The sequence below is a fragment of the Phocoena phocoena genome, chromosome 1 (genome assembly GCF_963924675.1).
Source record: "Phocoena phocoena chromosome 1, mPhoPho1.1, whole genome shotgun sequence".
Lineage (NCBI taxonomy): Eukaryota > Metazoa > Chordata > Mammalia > Artiodactyla > Phocoenidae > Phocoena > Phocoena phocoena.
The window spans coordinates 159,038,014-159,065,181 of NC_089219.1; the positions used below are offsets into that span (position 1 = coordinate 159,038,014).

General features: G+C 34.9%; 1 protein-coding gene across 2 annotated transcripts in view; it reads left to right on the plus strand.

The window, feature by feature from the left end:
- The window catches only part of SDCCAG8 (SHH signaling and ciliogenesis regulator SDCCAG8), a 261,132-nt gene that overhangs the window by 34,750 nt on the left and 199,214 nt on the right, over positions 1–27,168 (plus strand). The window contains exons 6-8 of one of the 2 annotated variants that reach the window (XM_065881558.1): positions 4,334–4,474; positions 12,763–12,827; positions 15,561–15,749. In XM_065881558.1, the coding sequence (XP_065737630.1) occupies positions 4,334–4,474; positions 12,763–12,827; positions 15,561–15,749 (395 nt within the window). The remainder of the gene's footprint in view (positions 1–4,333; positions 4,475–12,762; positions 12,828–15,560; positions 15,750–27,168) is intronic. The other variant, XM_065881567.1, reaches the window with a different exon arrangement.

Genomic DNA, 27,168 nt, shown 5'->3' on the forward strand with positions numbered 1-27,168 from the left:
AGATCCTTGGCTTCATTCCCTGAGAGTCTGATTCAGTTGGTCTGGGCTAAGTCTTTGAGTTAAAAATATGAATTATTAGCAAGCTGCCAAAGTGCGTCTAGTATCAGTGGAGCACATTTTGAGGAACAGAGAATTAGATGATCTCTATAATTCTGTGACATAAAATTTTTATGATGATATTTAAATAAAGTTTAAGCTTAATATCTTTTATGAATTATCAGAGATACTTTTGCCTTAAAAATGTTTTTTACTCCTTTGCTATGGGATGTAGTTAATCACAGCTTATATTATTATATTATTAATATTAGTACTTAAAAATTTCATCTTAGTTTCTTATTATTTTGGTGTCAATTTGAAAATGATATAGCCATATAAAAAGTACTTAGAAGTAAGTTCATTTTTAAAATAAGTATATTCTTTTGCTTTTCCTCCAAATATGCAGCGAACAGTGACTCAGTTATTCATAGTCTTCAATATTTATACAATGGAAAGAAGTGGAAGATGGGGAAGTGAAATAAGAAAGGAAATTAGGCAGACAAGTGAATCAGAGGGCAAGAGAAGTGAGTAATGCAAAAGGGGAAGGAAATGATGGTAAACGCTCACATGCTTTGCCATGTGAACAAAGGAAACTTGCTAAAGAAAACTACAGATATACAGATTATAGAAAGGATAAAGTTGTAGAGAGGTTTTTGTTTAAACATTCACATGCACTAAAACATAGTGCTAATATTGAAACAGTTGTTGCAGATGTGTCAGGTGACCTTGATATCTATTTTAATGTTAGTCTTCTGTGTTATTTTGTTGTTACAGAATTGTTGCCCCCATTTTTTACTTGTGTAGGTGAATTGAGGCATTTCAGCAACCTATGCATGGTGTTGTATTGAGAGTTTTGAGGTAAATGAAACTATTTAGAATATCTTGAATATAAACAGATCAAGAGGTATTATCTTCTTTTTTTTCTGCACTCTTTTTAATGAGCCTATTACCATATTGATGGTAAATCTTGCCAAAGCTGTTGGCAGATTTGAATATATATTTTCAAAGTTTCTTAATGCTTTCTTTGGAAAAGTAATTGAAATAGTTATATAGTAAGAATTAGTATTTATTGATGACTACATGGCTGTGATATGCCGGGTACTGTATCAAGTACTTTCTTTACATTATATTATTTCCATTTTATGATAGCCACACAAGACAGGTGTTGTTATGTCTATTTTCAGGTGATTAAATTAAGGTACACAGCAGTTAAGTAACCAAAGCAACTGGTCTAATGTCGCAAAGCTGGGACTCAAACAAAGGACTATCTGACTCCACAAATCCATCTACCTGGCCTCAAATTACACTGCCTTTCTGCCTAGATTAGGAATAGCTTGTCAATATTGAACCAAACCATCTTCGTTTGCAATGGACTGGGACTTGGATGGCAGCCTACATGACTTTGAGCTTTTAGCCTAGTTTATGACCTAGCAGTTGAAGAAGCAAGCAGATTATTTCTAAAAAACTAAAACCATTCAAAGAGTACTTCATTTCCATCTTCATTTTTCATCATTTTTCCTTCTTAAGGGGCTTTTCTTGAGAGTTCAAAAAATTATATTAAAATATGCTTTTTATTAGAAAATTTGGCATGTGTGGTCAATCAAAGATCTAGGAGATTTTTTTTTTAAGTAGAAAATTTCTGAGCCATTTCTTTCCATGTCTCTTCTCATCCCCGTCCATTCCAACCCCTCCCCTCAGTTAAGAAATCAAAGGTTTTCAGTGATCTTCAGGGATGTAAATGTAATTTGATTTTTGAAATCTTGGTCAAATATCATTCGAGTTTTTTAAAAGCTATCTGTGAAAGAACAAAGTGTCAATTAGATTAGCACTTCTTTCCAAAGAAAACAATATTTTATATCATAAGTCAGTGATCTATAGTCTACACACTGTCTCCAATTTCTCCATAGGAAATTAGTACCACCCTCCTTCATTGCTCTGCAAGACTATTTTGAATGCAATCACATCTTGGGTGATTTTTTCCCTACCTACAGAATCAAGTTCAAGCTTATTAACATTGCACGCTTTATGTTTCAGACCCTTATTTAACTCTCTAGCTTCTTCCTTTTTTTGTTTTTTAATTTTTTTATTGAAGTATAGTTGATTTACAATGCTGTGCCAAACTCTGCTGTACACAAAGTGACTCAATTATACACTTACAGACATTCTTTTTTATATTCTTTTTCATTATGGTTTATCACAGGATATTGAATATAGTTCCCTGTGCTATACATTAGGACCTTGTTATTTATCTATTCTAAATGTAATAGTTTGTGTCTACCAATCCCAGAGTCCCAGTCCATCCCTCTCCCTCCCTCCTCCCCCTTGGTAACCACAAGTCTGTTCTCTATGTCTGTGAGTCTGTTTCTGTTTTGTAGATAGGTTCACTTGTGCCATACTTTAGATTCCACATATAAGTGATATCATATGGTATTTGTCTTTCTCTTTCTGACTTACTTTACTTAGTATGATAGTCTCTAGTTGCATCCATGTTGCTGCAAATGGCATTATTTCATTCTTTTTTATAGATGAGTAGTATTCCATTGTATATATGTACAACATCATCTTTATCCATTCATCTGTCGATGGACATTTAGGTTGTTTCCATATTTTGGCTGTTGTGAACAGTTAGAGCTTCATCTTCTGACATTCATTGCCTTGTGCTTCAACCTTTAGTAATGCTGAATTGCCTACAGGTCTCTGGCAGGCACCATGCTGTTTCACGCCTCTGTGAGTTTTCTCATGATGTTCTCTCTTCTTGGCATGCCCTTCCCATCTAGCATACTCTTTTTCACCCTTCAGATATCATACCAGTGTCAAAACTTCTCCAGAAAACTTTCCTTGAATCTCCAGTTGCTCTTAGTATCCCTCTTCTGTTCTGGCGTAGTCCCCCATGCACACCTCTGGCCTAGCACTTGCCTTGTTAAATTGAAATTATCTGCTTGGGTGTTTCTCTTCTTCATTAGTCTGTAAACTCCTTGAGGATAATATTGGTCTTGCTCATTTTTACCCCCCTCCCCAAGCTTTTAGCACAGTGCCTGAACATAGTAGGTACTACACAGATGTTTGCATTAAACTGAACTTCCCAAAGAATATGGAATAGAATCTCAGAATACTACTTTGGATGAATGCAGTTTACTACATTCTAACATATGACACTGCAGTATACTTCTGTGTTTGGGGACATGTCCTCTCTTATTAATACTACTGTGTCCCTTGGCCCTTAGCAGGAGTTCAATAATTACTTGTTGAATAAATTAATATAAGTATTTTAGTTCTTGATTCACACATAAATCACCCAGTTCTTTGGGCTGCTTATTTCATTGAATGTTGAAAGAATGCCACAGTTCGTAAGCTGACAGTGAGTTCACCAAATTCAGTCTGTAGGCATGTTTTGTTTGTTTGAAAAACTGACTCAATATTTAACACTGTTTCAGTTGAAGAGCCAGATAGCTGCCTCATCTTTTTAAAAATCAAAAGATTTTTTGGTAATGTGAGTTGGTATTCCCACATGGCAGCCATTGACTGAAACTGAGTAGTGACTACTTCCTTTGGTTGCTCTGTCATGGCCCCAACCATTACTTTCTGAGTCCTTGACGTTCAGGCTGCATGTCAGTTCTATTTGATCACCATGCACTGTTTTTCTTATTGAAGAGAAATAATTTTCTGAAAAGGCAGAAGAGCATAGTGGTTTAGGACTTTGGAGCTAGAATGCCAGGATTCAGATCCTAGCTCTGCTACCTATTAGCTGCTTTCTACCTCTGTGACTTTTAGCAGTTACTCTGTGTGACTCAGTTTCCCCATCTATAAAATGGAGATAACAGTGAAACTTCTCTCATAGGATTGTTGTAATGATTAAATGTGTTAATACATGTGGAAGACATAAAACGGTGTCTGGCACATAGTAAACATAAACATCATATGTATTATTATTATTATTAGTCATGCCTTTATGAAATGTGGAAAATGAAAAACAAACCAAGAGAGGTTTATGTGTTTCAAGAGTATATGTCTTCAAAGAAGTAAGAGATAAGTTCATTTGTTCAATATACTGATATCTACCCCTCTTTGCTCATTTACATTATTGCCTGTACCTATAGGAATGTGACTTTGTAACACTTGTTTGGAATATGACCCTAATAGCTTGAAAATGTAAAATAATTCTTGATTTGTATTTATAAGCATCTGCTCTTTTTCTTATTCCTTTCATCACAGATAATAATCAGTATTCCATTTGTAAAGTATGTATATTGATTTAAAGTTAAAGGTTGAATGCAAGTACTTTCACATTTTATTTTAGGGAAACATACAGAATTCTTGGATTACAACAGGTGAAGAATCTAGGGTGGATGAAGCTGCCAAGAGATCGTTTTCCCATGGGAATGCAGATATTAACAAAGCTGCATCTGCTAGTGAGGCTGAAAAATGGAAACTAGAACTGGTGAGTATTTGGGTACTTCTCTCTTAGGCATCTACTTTTTTGGGTACTCTTTTATTGTGGTAAATATATATAACACAAAATTTGCTATTTTAACCATTTAAAAATTTAAGTGTATAATTTATTTACACTAAGTACATTCACAGTGTTGTGCAACATCAACGCTATTCATTTCCAGAACTTTTTCATTATCCCAAACAAAAACTCTACCCATTAAACAATAACTCCCATTCACTTCTCCTTGCAACCCTTGGTAATAACCTCTTCTACTTTCTGTGTTTGAGTTTGCCTATTCTAGGTACTTCACGTAAGTGGAATCAAATAATATTTCTCCTTTCATCTGGCTTGTCTCATTTAGCATAGAGTTTTCAAGTTTCATCCATGTTGTAACATGTATCATAATTTTATTCCTTTTTTAAAAAATTTTATTTATTTATTTTTGGCTGTGTTGAGTCTTCGTTTCTGCGCAAGGGCTTTCTCTAGTTGCAGCGAGTGGGGGCCGCTCTTCATCGCGGTGCACGGGCCCCTCACTGTCGCGGCCTCTCTTGTTGCGGAGCACAAGCTCCAGATGCGCAGGCTCAGTAGTTGTGGCTCACGGGCCCAGTCACTCCGCGACATGTGGGATCCTCCCAGACCAGGGCCCAAACCCGTGTCCCCTGCATTGGCAGGCAGATTCTCAACCACTGCGCCACCAGGGAAGCCCCTCATTTCTTTTTAAGGGTGAATAATATTCCATTGTACATATATACCACACTTTGTTTATCCATTCATTTGTTAATTTGTTGGGGGGGTTTCAGCCTATTGGCTATTGTGAATAAGGCTGCTATGAACATTGATGCACAAGTATCTGTTTGAGGCCATACTTTCAAGGCATTTGGATATATACTCAGAAATGGAATTGTTGGATCATTTGGTAATTCTTCATTCTTTTTTCTTTCTGCTTCTCAGACTCAATAATTTCAATTTTCCTATCTTCAGATTTACTGATTCTTTGTTCTGCTGCCCATATCTTCCCTAAAATCTCTTTAGTGAATTTTTCATTTTAGTTTTAGTTGTTTTCATCTCCAGAATTAGTTTGGTTCCCTTTTATAATTTGTTTTCCTGACTTCCTTTAGTTCTTTGTCCATGTTTTCTCTTAGCATTTTGAGCATATTTAAGACAGTTGTTTTAAAGTTTTGGTCTAGTAAGTCTGATGTCTATAGTTTCATAAGCATGGTTCCTGTAAATTTATTCTATTTCATTGAGTGAGCCATGTTTTCCTCTTTCTTTGTATGCCTGGTGATTTTTTTTGTTGTTGAAAATTGAGCATTGAAGTGTTATACTGTGGTAACTCTGGAAATCAGATATCCCATTTTTTTAAGGTTTGTTATCTTTTTTATTGTTGAAGGCTATAGTAGTCCTTTCGTTTTAAGAGTTTTCCAGACTATTTCTGTAGAAACTATTCCTTGTCACGTGTGATCATTGAGGTCTCTGTTTCATTAGCTCATGGTCAGCTGATGTTTGACAGATTTCTTTGCCAGGAGCTGAAACAAACAACAACAAGAAGAACACCAAAAAGCCCCCCAAAGTAGAAGAACCAACTCTCCAAGTCTTTGCAGTTTGGCTGTGCTGGTCTTCAGCATTCAGCTAGGCTTTCCCTGAGCCTAGAGATCAGCCTGAGTGAAAGCTTCAGGTCTTCTTAGGACTTTTCTGAGCATGCATTTTCCCTGGGCATGTTTGTGGCTTTCTAAATTCCCCCTATACACAGATTCTTTTGAATGTCCTAATTTCCCAAAGAGTCTAAAATAATTCTATTTTAAGATCAAATGATACTTTTAAATCCTCTGATCTGGGTAAAAACAACACCAAAAATGGAATGTTCTAGGGAATATAGAGGGAATCACAGTTCTGCTGTCATTATCATCTACAGGTGTTGTTATAGTTTTCTAAAGGCTCTTTCTGGCCAAAATCTCCCTGCTCTTTCTCATTCCCTAATCCAAGCTTTATTCTACTATTTAGGAAAGAGTTCTTTTCTTTAAAAAAAAAATCTGAAAGACTAAATTATATGTTTTTTTCCAGCTGAATAAACTATAATATCTACTTAATACCCATAGGATTAAGACCAATCTCCCAAGCCATCTACAATTTACTTCAAACTACATTTCCAGACTCACTTCTCACTCTTCTGTCACGTTCACAAGTATTGGCTATAAGCATGCAGACTACTCACTACTTGCTACTTCATAAACTTATTTCCCAATTCCATTTCTCTTTGAAGAATTGACTTTGGTTTATGCAATCATCCCTACCTAAAATGTTTCCTTCTTATCCTCTACATATTGAAATGTTTCCAGCCTGCCAAACTTAGTTCAAGTGTCCCCTCCCATTCTACCTTCCCTGATTACATGCTTCCATTCCTCCTTTTCTCACATTAGAATTATTTTCCCTCTTATGTCTTCTCTTAGTGTTCTATGTATAACTATTATAGGTTCATTGTTTTTATCCTGTGTGTGTCAAAGGTCACATCTGTGTGCATTTGTGTGCTTTATGTTCCAAATCTTTCTCACTTTTTTCAAGGATTTCACTCTTACACTTACCTCCTCTTGTTCTTGTATCTTTTATCCCTCGTGACTGGTTTATTTTCAGCCAAATATGTGCTTCACTAGCTCCCATCTACAAAGCAAACAAACACAAAATATATTCTCTTCGTCCTACATTTCCTTTGAACTATCACCCAGTTGCTCCCCTTCATACCAACGTCTTTCCACACAGTTGTCTATACTCATGCCTCTGTTCTTCACCTCCCATTCTCTCTTCAACATACCTTATTTGAGCTTCTCCCCACCTATATTCCCCTAAAATGTTTCTTTTCAAGGTCATTAATAACTTCCACATATCAGTCCTCATCTTCCTGAACCTTGGAGCAGCATTCTGTAATATGTACGTTAGTTGATCATACCATCCTTTGATTTTTCTAATGAAAGAATTTTTTTTTTTTTTTTTTTTTTGCGTTACGCGGGCCTCTCCCGTTGCGGAGCATAGGCTCCAGACGCGCAGGCTCAGCGGCCACGGCTCACAGGCCCAGCCGCTCCGCGGCATGTGGTATCTTCCCGGACCGGGGCATGAACCCATGTCCCCTGCATCAGCAGGCGGACTCTCAACCACTGCACCACCAGGGAAGCCCTCTAATGAAACAATTTAACATAAATTCAGAAAAGTATGCGAAACAAAAATGTACAGCTTAATGATATATCTCCAAATGAACAAGCATATAATTGTCACCTGTAAGATGTCTAACATTACCATGTCCCAGAAGCCCTGTTCATGCCCACTCCCAGTCACTGCCCCTTCATTCTCTTAAAGCTAATCACTATCTTGACTTTTATGAAAATTGATCTCTAAGCATGATCCCCAAACACTCGAATTGATTTCTGCCTGGCTTTTAAAACATTACATAAATTGAATCATGTAGTACATATTCTTTTTTGTCTAGACTTTTTTGTTCAACATTATATTTGATAGATTCATACATGTAGTTGCATGTGTTAGAAGTTTGTTTATTTTCATTGATGGGTCTACTGTATGACTATAACACAATCTATGTATCCATTCTATTGTTGAAAGACATTTATATTTTTTCAGTTCGGGGCTATTGTGAATATTGCTGCTACGAACATTCTTTTATATGTCTATTGGTGTGCATTGCATACATTTACGTTGGGTATGTACCTTGGTGTGGCACTGTTGGTCGTAGTGTATATATATGTTCGATTTGAGAGATAAGGGCAAACTTTTCCAAGGTGGTTTTTACCAGTTTACACTTCTGTCAGCAGCGTATGAGTGATACCATTGCCCTGTATCCTTGCCAACACTTGATATTCTGTTTTTCTGATGGGCTTGTAGTGCCATCTCATTGTGATTTTCATTTTCATTTCTCTGATTACTCGTGTGATTGAATATCTTCTCATATATTTATTGGCCATTTGATGTGCTCTTTTGTGAGATGCCTGTTCTAATATCCTACTTATTGTTTTGAATTATCTGTCAATGTTTCTTTGAAGTTCTTAATATATTATGGATACAAGCCCTTTGTTGATTATATCTGTTAAAACATATTTTCTTACTTTTATGGCTTGCCTTGGAACTCTCTTGAGAGTTTTTGTTTTCTCTTTCTTGATTAGAATTTCTTAATTTTAATGTGGTCCAATTTATCAGTGTTTTCCCTTTATTTTTTTAGTGCCTTTTGTGTCCTATATAAAAAGTGTTTCCCTACCCCCAAGTCATGAAGATATTCTCCTGTATTATCTTTCAGAAACTTAATAATCTTGCTTTTTACATTTAGAACTACAGTGTACGTGGAATTTATTTTTGTATCTGATGTGAAGTGTAGGGGGTTACTTCTTCCATAGGGTTATTTATATATCACAGCACCACTGTTGAAAAGACAATCATTCGCCTGCCACGTTTGTTATAAAACAGGTGTGTGTATATGTGTGAGTCTGTTTCTGGGCTTTGTGTTTTATTTCCTTGGTGTCTGTGCTACTACTTCTTTGTGCTACTACTATTCTGTCTTGATTCTTATAACCCTGCATCTGGTAGACCAAGTCTTCCAACATTGTTCATTGACCTGAAGAATGTCCTGACTGTTTCTTGCCTTTTGCATTTACAAGTACATTTTAGAGTTAATTTGTCAAGTTTCAAAAAGCCATTAAGTGGTTTTGATTGAGATTACATTTTAAGGTATAGGTCATTTTTTGGGGGGAGGAATTGATATCTTTACAGTAATATATTGTGAAATATTAAAATCATGTATCACTCTATTTAGGTCATCTTTAATTTTTGTCAATAATCTTTTATAATTTCTGAGTAAAGGTCTTATACATCTTTCTTTAGAATTAATTTCTAGTTATTATATTATCATAAACAGCATACATATTTAAAATTTTTCATTTTATAACTCAAGGCAAAAGAAATGCTGGTATAGAGAAAAGCACATGGTTTTTTGTATTTTGACTGATTCCTACTTTATTTTGAAAGTAGTGTTAGCAGGGTATTTTTTCCCTATCCTTTTACTTTTAACATAGTTGTATTTTCATATTTAATATGGGTTTCTTGTGGACAGCATATAGTTGAGTTTTGCTTTTTTTATCCAATCTGACAATATCTTTCCTTTAAATGTGATTATTTATATACTTGGGTTTAAATCCGCTATCTCGCTGTGTCTTTTTTTTCCCCATCTACTATTTCTTCACCTTTTTTTTTCTGCCTTCTTTTGAATTAGTTGAACATTTTAATGGTTCTATTTACCTCCTTTTCTCAGTCTGGAAAAATCTTTAGCATCAGCTTTCACCTGGTTGCTCAATTCAGCAACCCAGGGTTATTTTTAATGTCTTTTTCTCCCCCACATCTATTCAATCATGAAATTCTGTCAACTTTACATGACATGATAGAAAGCCTAGAAGGGAACATAGGCAAATCATTCTCTGACATAAATTGTAGCAATATTTTCTTAGATCAGTCTCCCAAGGCAAAAGAAATGAAAGCAAAAATAAACAAGTGGGACCTAAAAGCTTTTGCACAGCAAAGGAAACCAGCAACAAAATGTATGGAAAAGGAGAAAATATCTATAAATGATGTGACCAACAAGGGGTTAATATCCAAAAATACAAACAGCTAATATAACTCAATATCAAAAAAACAAACAACCCAATAAAAAAATGGGCAGAAGACCTAAATAGACATTTTCCCAAAGAAGACATACAGATAACCAACAGGCACATGAAAAGAGATTGTTAGAGAAATACAAATCAAAACCACCATGAGTTATCACCTCACACTGGTCAGAATAGCCATCATCAAAAAGTCTACAAATAGGGGCTTCCCTGGTGGCACAGTGGTTGAGAGTCTGCCTGCCGATGCAGGGGACACGGGTTTGTGCCCCGTTCTGGGAAGATCCCAAATGCCGTGGAGCGGCTAGGCCTGTGAGCCATGGCCGCTGAGCCTGTGCAACCAGAGCCTGTTCTCCGCAACAGGAGAGGCCAGAACAGTGAGAGGCAAAACGTCTACAAATAATAAATGCTGGAGAGGGTATGGAGAGAAGGGAACCCTCATACACTGTTGGAGGGAATGTAAACTGGTGCAGCCACTATGGGAAACAGGATGGAGGTTCCTTAAAAAACTCAAAATAGAGCTACCATATGATCCAGCAATCCCACTCCTGGGTATTTATCTGAAAAAAATGAAACCTCATATTTGAGAAGACACATGCACCCCAATGTTCATAGCAGCACTATTTACAATAGCCAAGATGTGGAAACAACTCAAGTGCCCATCAACAGACAATTGGCTTAAGAAGATATGTGTATATATATATATACATATAGATAAAATGGAATATTACTCTGCCATAAAAAGAATGAAACATTGCATTTGCAGCAACATGGATGGGCCTAGAGAATATTATACTTAGTGAAGTAAGTCAGGCAGACAAATACAAACACTATATGATATCACTTATATGTGAAATCTAAAAAATAATACAAATGAATCTATATACAAAACAGAAATCGACTCACAGACATAGAAAACAAACTTACAGTTACCGAGGGAGGGAAGGAGAGACAAATTAGGAGTATGGGATTAACAGATGCAAACTCCTATGCATAAAATAAATAGGCAAGAAGGATTTACTGTATAACACAGGGAATTATATTCAATATCTCATAATAACCTATAATTGAATGTAATCTGAAAAAATGTATATAATTAAATCACTTGGCTGTGGACCTGAAACATATACAATATTGTAAATCAACTATACTTTAATAAAATAAATAAAACAAAATAAAATTTAACACTAAGACTTCCCTGGTGGCGCAATGGTTAAGAATCCGCCTGCCAATGCATGGGACATGGGTTCAAGCCCTGTTTGGGGAAGATCCCATATGCCGCAGAGCAACTAAGCCTGTGTACCACAATTACTGAACATGCGCTCTAGAGCCTGTGAGCCATAGCTACTGAGCTCATGTGCCTAGAGCCCATGCTCCACAAGAGAAGCCACCACAATGAGAAGCCTGTGCACCTCAATGAAGAGTAGCCTCGCTCACCACAACTAGAGAAAGCCCGCATGCAGCAACAAAGACCCAATGCAGCCAAAAATAAATAAATAAAATAAATAAATTCATAGAAAAATAAATAAATAAAATTTAACACTAAAGAGAAAAAAATTCAATTTTACTTTTATACTGCTTTGTACTAAATCTTTTTTATTTTTGTTGCTTGATTTCTCTTGTTCATGCACTTATCTCTCACCTATTGATGTTTATTTGCAATGTCTTCATTTGTGATGATCCCCTTTTTCCACGCTTCAGAGTAATTTAAGATTCAATACTGATAAAAAGATTTCAATGTCCATCTAATACATCAACTACATAGAGACTTTTATTTAGTTGTATAGACTAAATAAAAGTCTTCATATTTTTATTCTTCTCACTGACCACCTTACCTAATCAGCCCATCTCTATCTACGCTTCCACCTAGCATTCTACATTCTAGTGATACTGATTGGCCAAATATATAGCATGCCTTCTCCAGCTTCTGTGCCTTTTGCTCTATTGGAAATCATCCTTCAAGTCTTTGCATCTCCTCCAATGAAGGCTTCTGTACTTCTCTTCAGCTGAATTACAAGTTCCTGCCTTTCTGATTTCATTTTACCTTCTGTATTTTCATTAGAGTAAATTATAAATAGTTGTAATTATTCATCTGTCTTTCTGTTCCTTCTTAAATCTCCTGGAGGTTAATGGTGTCTTCGTCTTAGAAACCCAATAAATATATGTTGAATTAAAGAAAAACTGGTTATCAGCAGAGGCTTATAGATTGTATATCACTTTGGTCTGTCGTCCTGTGATTTATAGCATCCTTTTTATCATTCATCCGGCACATATTTTTTGGTATGTCAGCTATGCAGCAGTCACAATGGGAGATTCCAGGAAGATTTGATTCTTGTCCTCATGGACCTTACAGGTTATAATTGGTTTTGCCTAGAGTCACACTTCTTTAAAATTAAGAACTGATGTATGCAATTTTGAAAAAAAAATTTTGTTAGTAATCACCATTTTATGACTCAGTAGTTCTCTGCAGGCTTCCGCTCAATAAAAATAAGAGTATTTGGGGTGGACTAGGGAAAGTGATTCCAGAGGGGACACAATGATTTTCCTCTTGGGTAAAAAGAAATTAATTTAATATTAATAATTAAAATTTGCTTATAAAACACAGGGCATGGAGAAATATACTTTTTTTTTTCTTTTCTAAAGGAGAGACTAAAACTTACTTATGAGGAAAAGAGTAAAATCCTGGAATCTCAATTGATGTTTTTGAGGTAAAGTATTATCATCTATTTAAAGTTATTGGCAAAACCATAATGATCTTAAAAATATGTTTGAATGTTTGCTGAAATGCCAGTTTTAGCCAGTATAGGAATTAATTGATGATATTTTATATGCAATATATGAAATTTGCTAAGAATGGTAAAGGATAAGGGGATTTGTGAAGTCCTTTTTCAAATCCCATTTCAAAGAACTGTGAGCTAAATTATAAATTTTATCCCTTCATCAGTTGTAAAATATTTGTGTTTTCCCATAGAAAAAAGAATCAGAAGCTGCTCTTATGGAAATTATGTTTTTAAAATAAAATAGTATAAATAAAGCACTTTAATTTTCAAATTACAAGCAAGTATTTTTTTCCTCTGTAGGTAGTCTTCATCTAATTTTTAAATTGCAACAATAATATAATAGTTTGAGTATTTGTATACATGGTGAATTTGAGTATATATGAATTTTCATGTACTTTTTGATATGTTATCAAAAATCCCAATAAAACCTATATATTATAGGTTAACCATTAGTACTTTGTTATATGAGTAGGAAAAGATAGGAGTTAATTTTTTTAAATTAAAGGTTAATTGAAATAGTGGTAATGAAATATTTTCAAGTGGAATAACCTTTAAAATATTTTTATAATTTTATTTTAATAAGTCCAATATGAATTAAAATTTAACATCTTCCAGGCTGTACATTGTCTAGAGACATAACTAGAGTAATACTAAGAACCAGAACTCATGGCTTTTGTTGCAAATGTTATTATTCATTTATTTTAATATACTCTTATGCTTTTCATGCCTCATAAGGTTGAGAATTTCTCTAGAGATCTTTACTAGAGCTTTCATGAAGAAACCTAAACTTTTAAAAGGTGGTCTAATTTTTGGTTTCTTGATTTGCTATATGTTGATTTCTATTGTGTTTTGGTTCTTCAGTTTTTAAAGTGATATATTTCTAGGTCATTATATTTTTGCGAATGTGACTTATTTTGTCTCATTCACAATTCAACTATGCAATCTTTAATTACATTAAAACGTCACTTTGCAATGGACCAGACTTTGTTTCCTGCATTCTTCTGTTTCCTCATTTTCTTTTAGTATAATTTAAGATAATTTAAAGAAGCATTTTCTTAAAGAAAGAAATAACATCACTACTCTTATAAACTCTGGTTTTATGTTACCTATTTGTTTTTAATTTTCTTTTTGCCATTTCATGTAACTGAATCTACTTGAGTGTTTTGAATTTGAACCTGACAGAAATAGTAATGGAGACTCTGACTTTGGAATGTACTTCTAAAGTTCTTTTTAAGCCTTTGAAAGTCAGACTTTTTCTACATGATAAGTAGAAAGAAAACTTATTATGTTGTAGATATCATCTTGGGAATAGGACATCAACAGCTCCTATTTTTCTGCTTCAGCGTGTCATTAGATTAGCTTTTTTTAACCCTTAGATTTCCTGTAGATCTTTCCCACCTCTCCCAGGCTGTCTCAAAGCCCCCTAAATCCCAAGAGTCGAGGTAGTATGTGACAGCCAGGTGTCTTGATTATTGGCTTCTCCTTTGTGACAGTGAACAAATTAGGATGGCTATAAATCTCTGAATTTAATAGAAACTGCAGAGTAGTCTGAGCCAGAGATAAAGTGCCTGCCTTCAGCAGTCTAAGAATTTAAGAACAACTTTTTCCTTTTTAAGTTAGGAAGTTTTAAAAAAATACAACATGAAAGGGATGTGTATGCAAGGAAGCTCAGTTACCCAAGTTGACTTTACCAAAGCTTTTTTGGGAGGAGGAGGAAAATATAACCCATATACTGGTCTTTTAATCCTTGACAAGTCAACTTGGAGAAAAACCTCATCCAAGAGCTATCCCATTAAAACAAACAAAAAGCACACACACACAGTTCCTCAGCCCTTTCTTTACCAAGTTGCATATTTCCAGCTAATAGCTGCTACTTATGAAATCTTATGTCTGGCAAGTTCTAACTTCTTTCTGTAGCCCACTCTCTTTTGAAGCAGTTCTTTGTAGATTAGATAATTTTTTTTGAATTTTATTTTATTTATTTTTTTATACAGCAGGTTCTTATTAGTTATCTATTTTATACATATTAGTGTATATATGTCAATCCCAATCTCCCAATTCATCCCACCACCACCACTGCTCCCCCACCCACTGCTTTCCTCCCTTGGTGTCCATACGTTTGTTCTCTACATCTGTGTCTCTGGATAATTTTCTTTTTTTTTTTACTGAAGAAAAATGAACAGTAATAAATTACTCATGCATAAAATCCATTTTCTTTATGTGATCTTTTAAGGTTGTCTTTACAAATTTTAAGGGGTGAACATTTGAAATAGGGTATTTCCCTCAATTCAAGGATATTGTGTTATGTTGCTCCACCCCTTTATTAAGAGAAACTATTTAGGATTTGTGTTTGGAGTTTTATTTTTTTGTGTGGAGATAGGATCCTGTGAAAAAAAAGCCAGTATCAGAGGCAGACTAATCTGTTAAAATCTTAAAACAACTTGAAATTTAATATTTTCAAGGCTCATTTTATTCAAAGTGTCAATTAGGATAATCACACCTACATTTTAGGGCTGTGGTAAGAACTAATAAGGTACTGTATGTAAAGCACCTAATAAGGTAAGCACCAGTAAATGATAGTAGTTATTACTATGATGATACATTTAGAAGTAGTATACTTTTACCTGGCCATTTGCTGGAACTTTTTTCCCTTCTTTTTAGGAAAGACCTAGTTGAATATCAGAAAAATTGTGAAGATCTTAAAGAGCGACTAAAGCATAAAGAGTCTCTTCTTGCTGCTAATATTTCTAACCGTGTTGGTGGTCTTTGTTTGAAATGTGCTCAGCATGAAGCTGTGCTTTCCCAAACGCATAATAATGTTCACATGCAGACCATTGAAAGACTGTCTAAGTAAGTATGTTTCTATATGTGGAGTCTTTGGCAACATGGAAACTCATGTCTTTAAATGGGCACAGTAGTTTTTTATCCCCATGCTAAATCGCATGTTAAGCTTCAAATTAAATGGATTTTAAAAGGTCCCTTCATTGTAGCTTTCTTAAAGACAGAATATGTGGGTTCTGCCAACTGTGTATAGCCGTGTCATTTTGGACAAATAATTTTATCTTTCTTGGTTTCAGTCTCATCTGAAATGAGAGAATTGAAGTAGATAACCTTTATAATTCTGTTCATTTCTATAACTCTATAATTGCAAATCCAGCACTATTCATAACAAGACTGAGTTTGAGAGGAATTCTTTCGATTTTGCCTTATTTTGGATATCCCTGCTGTAGTATAGGTAAAGTGAGTTTTTATCAAGTTTTTATCATGTGACTGTTATGAAGAATATTATGAGTTCACTGGAAGAAGGGCCCACTATATCCCATTATTAATATTTGAGGATCGACTAAGGACAAATTACAAATGAGCTTTTATGGAGTCAAAGTTTTCATCTAGGCTGAAATACTACAGTTTTCTGTGTATATCTTTTTTGTTTTGTTTTCAGTATTCCAGAGGAAGCCCTTTCCTATGAAAATTATATTCTGTAGAAGTTGAGAATTATTATTTAATATACCATCCAATGATGATTTATAGAGGGTGTTCTCTCTCACATGCCTTCTACTTTTCTCTATGCTCAAGGTCACCTCTCCGTCTGTTTGGGTTCATTTAAATAGTTCAAACATCACTTCCTCTTAGAAGTATTCTCTCACCAGCCTCACCCCATTTTGTCCTCAATTGATTTAGGGTCCTTCCTCCTGTAACTTTATAATATATTGTGTATACTTGCAGACAGCAACTGTGTTTTGTTTATTTCTGTATCCCTGGCTTCTAGCAGAGTACCTGGCCTACAGGCATTTTGGTATTTATTGCTTAACATCAGAGATCGTCTAATTGGAACTGGTGTCAGGAGTCGAAAGACTTGGTCAATAAAGTTGGTTTTGAACTTTGGACAAATGACTTTACTTCCCTAAGTTTGGAGTCTTCTTTTGTTTGGGGGGATAATACCTACCTCTTGGGATATTATAGATGCAGCTTAGCCTTGTGACTAGACCACTAGCTTTTGAGTCAATCTGCCTGGGTCCATACTTTGGTTCTACTGATAACTTACTATGTAACCTCACAAAAATTACTTAATTTCTCATGCCTCAATTCCCCCATTTGAAAATGGAGATAAAAGTACCTAATAGTGTTATATTTGAGGGGATTGAAAGAATACCTATATAGTACTTAAAACAGTTCCTGCCATATTGTAAATTCTCTATAAATATTAAAACCCTTCTGTACCTCGCATACTTTAGAAGCAGTCAAAATGTCTGGTAGCCATGGTTTCTACATGTGACTAACCTATTGTCTGTTGTATAAAAACTGAATTTCTCCAGTGGTAGTTTTCACGATCTACAGTGGTAGTCCTGCTTTTTGTTAAATATTATATTAATTCTTAAATATATTATTAACATATATATTTAACATAATGACAATTTATTAAGTATGTTAAATATATTTTCAGATACAAGTAACATGTGGTAAACATTTCTTATATGCCAAGGACTGTGCCAGATAATTTAAAAACATAATCTCTTTTAATCTTAGTAAAGCATTGGTGAGGTAAATACATTACCTTCATTTTACAACTAAGGAAACTGAGGCTCAGAGAAGTTAAAAATTTGCTTGTTTATATTTGAAAAAAAGAATGGAATCGTACTTCACAAAAGTAAATTCAAGATGATTTAAAGACCTAGATATGATTCTAGACTACAAAAGTATTAGAAGAAAATATAGAAAAATATCTTTATGGCTTTGGGTTAATTAAAGTTCTGAGCATGACGAGGGAAATGAGAGTCATAAAGGAAAAAAAAAAACTTGACTCCATTAAAACAAAACATCCTTATGATACAATATTACAAACTAAAAAGATGGGAAAATATTTACATTTTATATAACACAAATTTTGGTACAATGTATAAATAATTTCCTTTGAAAGAAGCAGAAAAGAAAAACTGCCCAGTTGCAAAATGGATATAGATTAGGAACTGGTAAGCAATAAAAGAGGAAGATAATACATGAGGAAGTACTCATTCTTTTTCTTTTTAATTGAAGTGTAATTGACCCACAATACTATGTTAGTTCCAGGTGTACAACATAGTGATTTGATAATTCTATACATTTGCAAAATGATCACCACAACAAGTCTAGTAATATCTGTCACCATGCAAAATTATTACAATATTATTAACTATATTCCCCATGCTGTACATTTCATCCTTTTGACTTATTTATTTTGTAACTAGAAGTTTGTAGTGCTTATTCTCACCTCTTTTACTCATCCTTCCAAACCCCTCCTCTCTGGCAACCACCTGTTTGTTCTCTGTATCTATGAGTCTGTTTCTATTCTGTTATGTTTGTTCATTTGTTTTGTTTTGTTTTTCAGGTTCCACACATAAGTGAAATCATATGGTATTTGTCTTTCTCTGTGTGACTTATTTTAGTTAGCATAATACCCTCTAAGTCCATCCATATTGTTGCAGATGGCAAGATTTTATTCCTTTGTATGGCTGAGTAATATTTCATTGTTTATATATGTGTATATACACACATACATCACATACTCTTTAATCCATTCATCTGTTGATGGACATGTAGGTTGCTTCTGTATCATGGCTATTGGAAACAAGACTGCAATGAACATAGGGGTGCATACATCCTTTTGAATTTCTGTTTTTGTTTTCCTCTGAAAAATACCCAGAAGTGAAATTGCTGGATCCTATGGTAGTTCTACTTTTAATTTTTTGAGGAACTTCCATACTGTTTTACCTAATGGCTTACTAATTTACATTTCCAACAACAGTGCTCTAGAGTTGCCTTTTTTCCACATCTTTGCCAACACTTGTTATTTGTTGTCATTTTGATGATAACCATTCTGACAGGTATGAAATGCTATCTAATTGTGCATTTTCCTGATGACTAGTGTTGCTGAGCATCTTATCATGTGGCTATTGGCCATCTATTTGAGTTCTTTGGAAAAATGTCTATTTAGGTCCTCTGCTCAGTTTTTAATCAGGCTATTTTTTTATGTTGAGCTGCATGAGTTCTTTGGATATTTACCCCTTATCAGATATGTCGTTTGGATATTAACCCCTTATCAGGTACATAGTTTGCCAATATCTTCTCCCATTCAGTAGGCTGCCTTTTCATTTTGTTGATAGTTTCCTTCACTGTGTAAAAGCATTTTATTTTGATGTAGTCACACTTGTTTATTTTTGTTTTGTTTCCCTTGTGAGGAGATATATCAAAAAAATATTGCTAAGACCAATGTCAAAGAGCATACTGGCTATGTTTTCTTCTAGGAGTTTTATAGTTGCAGGTCTTACATTTAATTCTTTAATCCATTTTCAGTTTATATGTGTTTATGGTGTGAAAAAGTAGTCCAGTTTGACTCTTTTGCATGTAGCTGTCAAGGTTTACTAACACCATTCATTGAAGAGGCTGTCTTTTCCCCATTGTATGTTCTTGCCTACTTTGTCATAGATTAATTGACCACGTAAGCATGGGTTTATTTCTGGGCTCTCTATTCTGTTCCATTGGTCTATGTGTCCATTTTTGTGCCAGTACCATATTGTTTTGATTACTGTAGCTTTGTAGTATAGTTTGAAATCAGGGAGTGTGATACCTTCATCTCTGTTCTTCTTTCTCAACATTGTTTTGGCTATTCAGGGTCTTTTGTTTCCAAACATATTTTAGAATTATTTTCTCTGGTTCTGTGAAAAATGCCATTGGTATCTTGATAGGGATTGCATTGAATCTGTAGATTACCTTGGGTACTATGGACATTTTAACAATATTAATTCTTTCAATCCATGAACAGGGGTTATCTTTCCATTTGTTCTGCCGTCTTCAATTTCTTTCATTAGTGTTTTATAGCTGTCCAATTATAGGTCTTTTACCTCCTTAGTTAGATTTATTTCTAGGTATTTTATTCTTTTTAATGTGATGGGAAATTGGATTGTTTTATTAAATACTCTTTCTGATAGTTTATTGTTAATGTATAGAAATTCAGCAGATTTCTGTATATTAATTTTGTATCCTAGATCTTTACTGGATTCATTGATGACTATTATTTTTTTGATGGCATCTTGGGGATTTTTTACATATAGTATCATGTCATCTGCAAACAATGACAGTTTTACTTCTTCCTTTCCAATTTGGATTCCTTTTATTTCTTGTCTGATTGCCATGGCTAGGACTTCCAATACTATGTTGAATAAAAGTGATGAGCGTCAAAATTAAATAAGTTGACTGTGTAGAATAAGTGGAGCTACAAGTATCATCTCACACTGGTCAGAATGGCCATCTTCAAAAAATCTACAAACAATAAATGCTGGAGAGGGTGTGGATAAAAGGGAACCTTCATACACTGCTGGTGGGAATGTAAATTGATACAGCCACTATGGAGAACAGTATGGAGGTTCCTTAAAAAACTAAAAATAGAACTACCATATGACCCAGCAATCCCACTACTGGGCATATACACTGAGAAAACCATAATCCAAAAAGAGTCATGTACCACAATGTTCATTGCAGCTCTGTTTACAATAGCCAGGACTTGGAAGCAATGTAAGTGTCCATTGACAGATGAATGGATAAAGAAGATGTGGCACATATATACAATAGAATATTACTGAGCCATAAAAAGAAATGAACTTGAGTTATCTGTAGTGAGGTGGATGGACCTAGAGTCTGTCATACAGAGTGAAGTAAGTCAGAAAGAGAAAAACAAATACCATATGCTAACACATATATATGGAATCTAAGAAAAAAAAAAAAGGTCATGAAGAACCCAGGGGCAAGATGGGAATAAAGACGCAGACCTACTAGAGAGTGGACTTGAGGGCATGGGGAGTGGGAAGGGTAAGCTGGGACAAAGTGAGAGAGTGGCCTGGACATATATATATTACCAAATGTAAAATAGATAGCTCGTGGGAAGCAGTCACATAGCACAGGGAGATCAGCTCAGTGCTTTGTGACCAGCTGGGAGGGTGGGAGGGAGGGAGATGCAAGAGGGAAGAGATATGGGGATATATGTATATGTATAACTGATTCACTTTGTTATAAAGCAGAAACTAACACACCATTGTAAAGCAATTATACTCCAATAAAAATGTTAAAAAACAAAACAAAACCAACGCAGCCAAAATAAATAAATAAATAAATTTATTATAAAAAAAAGAAGAAGAAGAAGTAAGGGTGCCTGTTAAGCAACGATTGGCTGGGGCTTGAAATGATTGCTTAGTTACAAGGAGGGACCTTGAGACCATCAGGTTGCAGGTGGCAGCTGCCAGCAGATACTGTTTTGAGAATAGCTGGTGGTGTCCTTGAGTCTGATACTGTGATAGGGAAGAACAAATCTGACTCCATATAAAATCTGTTTCTTTTACTTTAACCTTTGTATTCTATGGCTTTTGCTTCAAGTTAAGAATGTTGCCTATAGCCTGAAATATACAGGGTAGCCCATTCTCAAGGCTCTGACCTTTAAGAGTATAACACTTTTCCATTCATATAGAGATAAAAAGTTGCAGAACAGAGAGTAACAGTTGTTTTGTTGGAGGTTTACAGGAACATTGTGACCTAACCTTCATGGACAAAGGATTCCTGCACCAAGAAGTTTGCAACAACCAACCTCACCCCTCCCTCAGCTTGCCCTTAAAAATATTTTGCTGAAACCGTTCAGGAAGTTAGGGTTTCTGGGGAGATCAGTCCCCATTTTCCTTGTATGCCCCTGCAATAAACCTTTCTCTGCTCCCCCTGCCCACCCCCCCTCCAAAAATTGGTGAGAGTGGGAATCCTTGTCTTATTCCTGATCTTAGAGGACATGCTTTCTGCTTTTCACTGTTGATTGTGATGTTAGCTGTGGGCTTATCATATATGGCCTTATTATGTTGAGGTATGTTCCCTCTAAACATATTTTCTGGAGAGGTTTTATTATAAAATGAATGTTGAATTTTGTCAGAAAGCTTTTTCTGCATCTACTGAGATGATCATATGGTTTTTATTCTTCAGTTTGTTAATGTGGTGTATCACACTGATTGATTTGCAGATATTGAAAAATCCTTTCATTCCTAGGATAAATCCCATTTGATCATGGTGTATGATCCTTTTAATGTACTATTGGATTTGGTTTGCTAGTATTTTGCTGAGGATATTTAATTTCCATCTAGGTTCTTCAGTCTGGTTTTGGTGTCAGGGTGATGCTGTCCTCATAACATGGTCTTGGAAGAGTTCCTTCCTCTGCAGTTTTTTTGGAATAGTTTGAGAAGGATAGGTATTAACTCTTTCTCTGAACATTTGGTAGAATTCACCTGTGAAGCCACCTGGTCCTAGACTTTGGTTTGTTGGGAGATTTTTAAAATTACTAATTCAATTTCATTATGAGTAATTGGTCTACTCATATGTTCTATTTCTTTCTGGTTCAGTATTGGGAGATTGTACATTTCTAGGAATTTGTCCATTTCTTCTGGGTTGTTCACTTTATTGGCATAATATTGTTCATAATAATCTCTTATGATCCTTTGAGTTTCTGTGGTGTTGGTTGTAACTTCTCGTTCATCTTTTCTATTGTTGTTTTAATCTCTTATTTCGTTTATTTCCACTCTGATCTTCATGATTTCTATCCTTCAGCTAACTTTGGGTTTTGTTTGTTCTTCTTTTTCTAACTACCTTTAGGTGTAAGGTTAGGTTATTTATTTGAGATTTTTCTTGTTTCCTGAAGTAGGCTTGTATCTCTATAAACTTCCCTCTTAGAATTGCTTTTGCTGCATCCCATAGATTTTGGATCATTGTGTTTTCATTTTCATTTATCTACAGGTATTTTTTATTTCTTCTTTGATATCTTCAGTGGCCCATTGGTTGTTTTTAGCATATTGTTTATACTCCATGTATCTGTGGTTTTTGTAGGGTTTTTTTTGTTCTCATAGGTGATTTCAATGTCAGAAAAGATGCTTGATATGATTTCAATTTTTTTTAATTTACTGAGGCTTGTTTCATGTCCTAGCATGTGATCTTTCTTGGAGAATGGAGAGAATGTATAATCTGCTGGTTTTGGATGAAATGTTCCACATATATCTATTAAGTTATTTGGTCTAATGTATCATATAAGGACAGTGTTCCCTTATTGATTTTTCTGTTTGGATAATCTGTCCATTGATTTAAGTGGGATATTAAGGTCCACTTCTATTATTGTGTCAGTAGCTCCCTTTATGGTTGTTAATATTTGCTTTATGTATTTAGGTGCTCCTATGTTGGGTGCATATATATTTATACTTGTTATATCATCTTCTTGGATCAATCCCTTGATCGTTATGTAATGTCCTTCTTTGTCTCTTGTTACACTCTTTGTTTTAAAGTCTATTTTGTCTGATAAAAGTATTGCTGCCCCCAGCTTTGTTTTGATTTTCATTTGCATGGATCATCTTTTTCCATCCTCTCACTTTCAATCTGTGTGTGTCTTTAGATCTGAAGTGAGTTTCTTGTAGGCAGCATATATACAGGTGTTGTTTCTGTATCCATTCAGCCACTCTGTGTCTTTAGATTGGAGGCTTTAGTCCATTTACATTTAAAATAATTAGTGATAAGTCTGTATTCATTGCCATTTTGTTAATTGTTTGGGGGTTATTCTTGAAGTTCTTTTCTGTCCCTTCTTCTTTTGCTATTTTCCTTTTTCATTTTATGACTATTTTTAGTTTCTTGTTTATATTTCTTTCTCTTGTATCTGTGTGTGTGTGTGTGTGTGTGTGTGTGTGTGTCTACTACTCTGTCTTCCAGTTTGCTGATTTTTCCTATGCATTATCTAACCTACTATTGATTCCTTCTAGTGCATTTTTAAATTTCAGTTATATATTCTTCAGCTCTGTTTGATTCCTTTTGTATTTTCTAAGTTTTTGTTAAACATCTGCCTGTGTTCATCCACTTTCCTCCCAAATTCATTGTGCTTGTTTATGATCATTACCTTGAACTCTTTATTAGAGACTGCTTATCTCCACTTCACCTAGTTCTTCTTTGCAAGTTTTATCTTATTTTAAAAGGTATTCATTCTGTTATTATTCAAGGAAATACATTTAAAAATGCCAACTATCAAATTGGTGAACATTTAAAAAAGGTCTCAAGAATGATGGGGCTATGAATAAGTGTGTATTTTCATACCCTGCTGGTGGAACTATAAATTGACACTACTTTGAAGGGTAATTTAGCACTATTCATTAATATTTATATTATGTATTACACATTTCAGAATCTACCATAGAGAATGTATGTATGTGCATAATGGGGCATTTGTAGGAACTCTTTTTGCAGCATTATTTGTGATGGTATCGTGATATTGTGATTTAATAAGAAATATGTATTTTGGTCTTCATCTCCTGTTCCTTGCATAGAGCTCCTAAAACTCTTGTATTTTTCTAAGTGGTAAAAGTAATAGGTACATATTTTGTACTAATATTTGGGTTTTGTCCCCTGCTTCTGAAATAGGTTGTTATTCTTAAGAAGCCCATTTCAACCACTCCTGAGTTTATGTTAAGTAGATGACTTTTGGAAACCCACTAAGGATAGGAGTGCTGGTTGCCACAGAAACCATCCATATGATTAGAAGATTGGAATTTTCAGTCTCTACTCCCCAGCCTTTAGGAAGGGGAAGGGCTGGAGATGGAGTCCAGTCACCAATGGCAATGATTTAATCAAGCATGCCTATGGAACTTCTATAAAAACCCTAAACAATGGAGTTTAGGGAGCTTCTGGATTGGTCAAAACATTGAGGTGGTAGAGGGTGGCACTCCCAGACAGGGCATGGAAGGTCCACACCCCTTTCCACATACCTTGCCCTAGGCATCTCTTCTGTTTATCTGTTCATGAGTTGGGTCTTTTATAATAAAGGGGAAATAGTAAGGAAAACACTTTCCTGAGTTCTGTGAACTGTTCTAGCAAAGTATTTAATCCTAGAAGGGGTCATGGGAACCCATGATTTCTGGCCAGTTGGTCAGAGATACAAGATACCTGGGACTTGCAATCGGCACCTAAAGTGGAGGGCAGTTTTGTGGGACTGAGCCTTAACCTGTGGGGTCTGTACCAACTCCAGGCAATTAGTGTCAGAATTCAGTTAGTGTCCACTGAGAATTAAGAGAAGTGCTGTATGTGGAAAACCTACACATGTGGTATCAGAAGTGTTGTGAATACAGAAACTGGGTGTAGAAGAAAACAAGAGGTTTTTCTTTTAGATGTGAACAACCTAAATATTCTTCAAAGAAGAATAACTAAACTACAGTTGAGATAACTATGAAATTTTATGCACAGCCAAAAAAAATGATTGAAGTAGATCTATATGTACTAATATGGGACCAAGTTCCAAAATATGTTGTTGAAGGAAAAAATAAAACAAGATGAGAAAGACATACCTGGTATGAAACTGTTTGTATTCCTTCAGAGGTCCATTCACAACCTTTCTATATATTTTCTCCAGGTTCATATATATGCGTAGAGAAAGATATGAAAGAATAAACACACAATATTTAACAGTGATTACCACTGGAGAAGTAGAAGAAGGCATTGAAATTGAAAGTATGTTTTAAATAGGTCTCTAACCATATTGGTAATTAATTTATTATAAGGAGAAAGTAATGAAAATTTAATTTTAAAATGGAAAAATCATATTCAAAGTCATGTAGATAAAGAGGATAGTCTAAGATAAACTAAGTAGTCTGACAAAACCAATCAACAGATAAAAAACTTTTTTCCGCCTATTGTATTGCATTTCATGTTATCCTTTTAGGTCATGAGAAAAATATTTTGAAAGGAAGCTACAGTGTTTACATTGATTCCAAGTCTGGCAGTCATTTAGGAATTAGATTCTTGCTCAGTTATATATTTCTTTGTCTCTATCCTAAATTTCAGCTCTTAGCCTCTTAAAATAAATGTTAACCTTCTCAGTTTGGTTTTCTGCTTTGTCAGCATGTCGTTGGCTCATGTTCTACCTTAATAACAGTATACTATGGAAGGTTTCTGCTTTTATTATAAATGAAAATCTTTGTCTATATGACCTAAGCTGGTGTTCAGTTTCTTTCAGTTTAGTAATGCAGAATGCTGAATACTGAGTGTATGCTGACTTTGAAGAGTGACCAAAACTTTTTACGTTTGGATTTCTAGTTTGAAGCATAGTTAGAAGCCTGAACCCTCAAAGAACTATATCATAGTATTTTCTGCATGACTCTAATATGGATTTTTAAAAAGTTATATCCCAAATATGATAAATCAAAAGAGTTTCCTGGTCTCTATTCAAAATGTAGCATTGTAACACTAGTTTTAAACTACGTTGTTGATTTTTTAGCATGTAATTTATTGACTATGTGACACAACATTGGGCAGCTGAAAAGGAGAGGATCAGGCACAACTTGGAGACCAGACGACCCATATGTTTGTGGTGTTTTGTTAGGGCACTTGGGACTTTTTGGAGAGAATACTTAACGACTGCTGAGTACATTGGGTATAATTTAAAAGTTGGTTTGAAGTCCTTATAGTATTTTTTAATTCTGCCTTCCACTCAGACCTCATTATGTCATGAAGTAGGTAAGAGCAACAATAACCGCTCTTTCTTTCTTAATGATCAAAATACTTTCAAATGGGAATCAGGATGGAACTGCTTTATATTAAATTCCTTTCTGTAGCTCATAGTGCCTTGGAGGAGCTTCAGTGTACTTTTCAGACAGGAGAAATGATTACTACTGTACTATCCTGGGACTTCAGTCCAGCCTGTGACTTGGGGGTGGGTGATTGGCAATCTTCTGTATAGCTGGCTTTGAAAGACTATGGGTAGGAACTTCCCAGAAATGAGGAAGAAGGAAATGTTGTAGTTAGCCTTCTAGACTTTCTTTTTAAAAACAGTGATAATACTTATTAACAATGCTTAATAAAGCTTAAAACTGCTAGCAACTGTGGAATAACTTAAGAATTAAAGGCACTTCTTAGGCACTCCATATTTCAAGATGAAGCTCACGTATATATCAGCCCAACTCTCCCTTTTCCTTATTTTAAACATTGGCCAAGATTATTCAGGGACTTTCTCCTTTTTGCTCTGATTATTGCACTAGGTTCCTTAAATACTACATGCTCGTTAGTTCATCCCAGAACTGACACCCATGCTTCTTACCTCATCTTCTGCCTCAGCTGCTCTTTCATCTGGATCATGATGGCATGTTACAGGGTTAATGCTGCATTGCTTGCTTTGTTTGAAAGACTCCTTGATCATATTCATCAAAACATTCCCATGGTATTTTTAAGCAGTTAAAGAACTTTT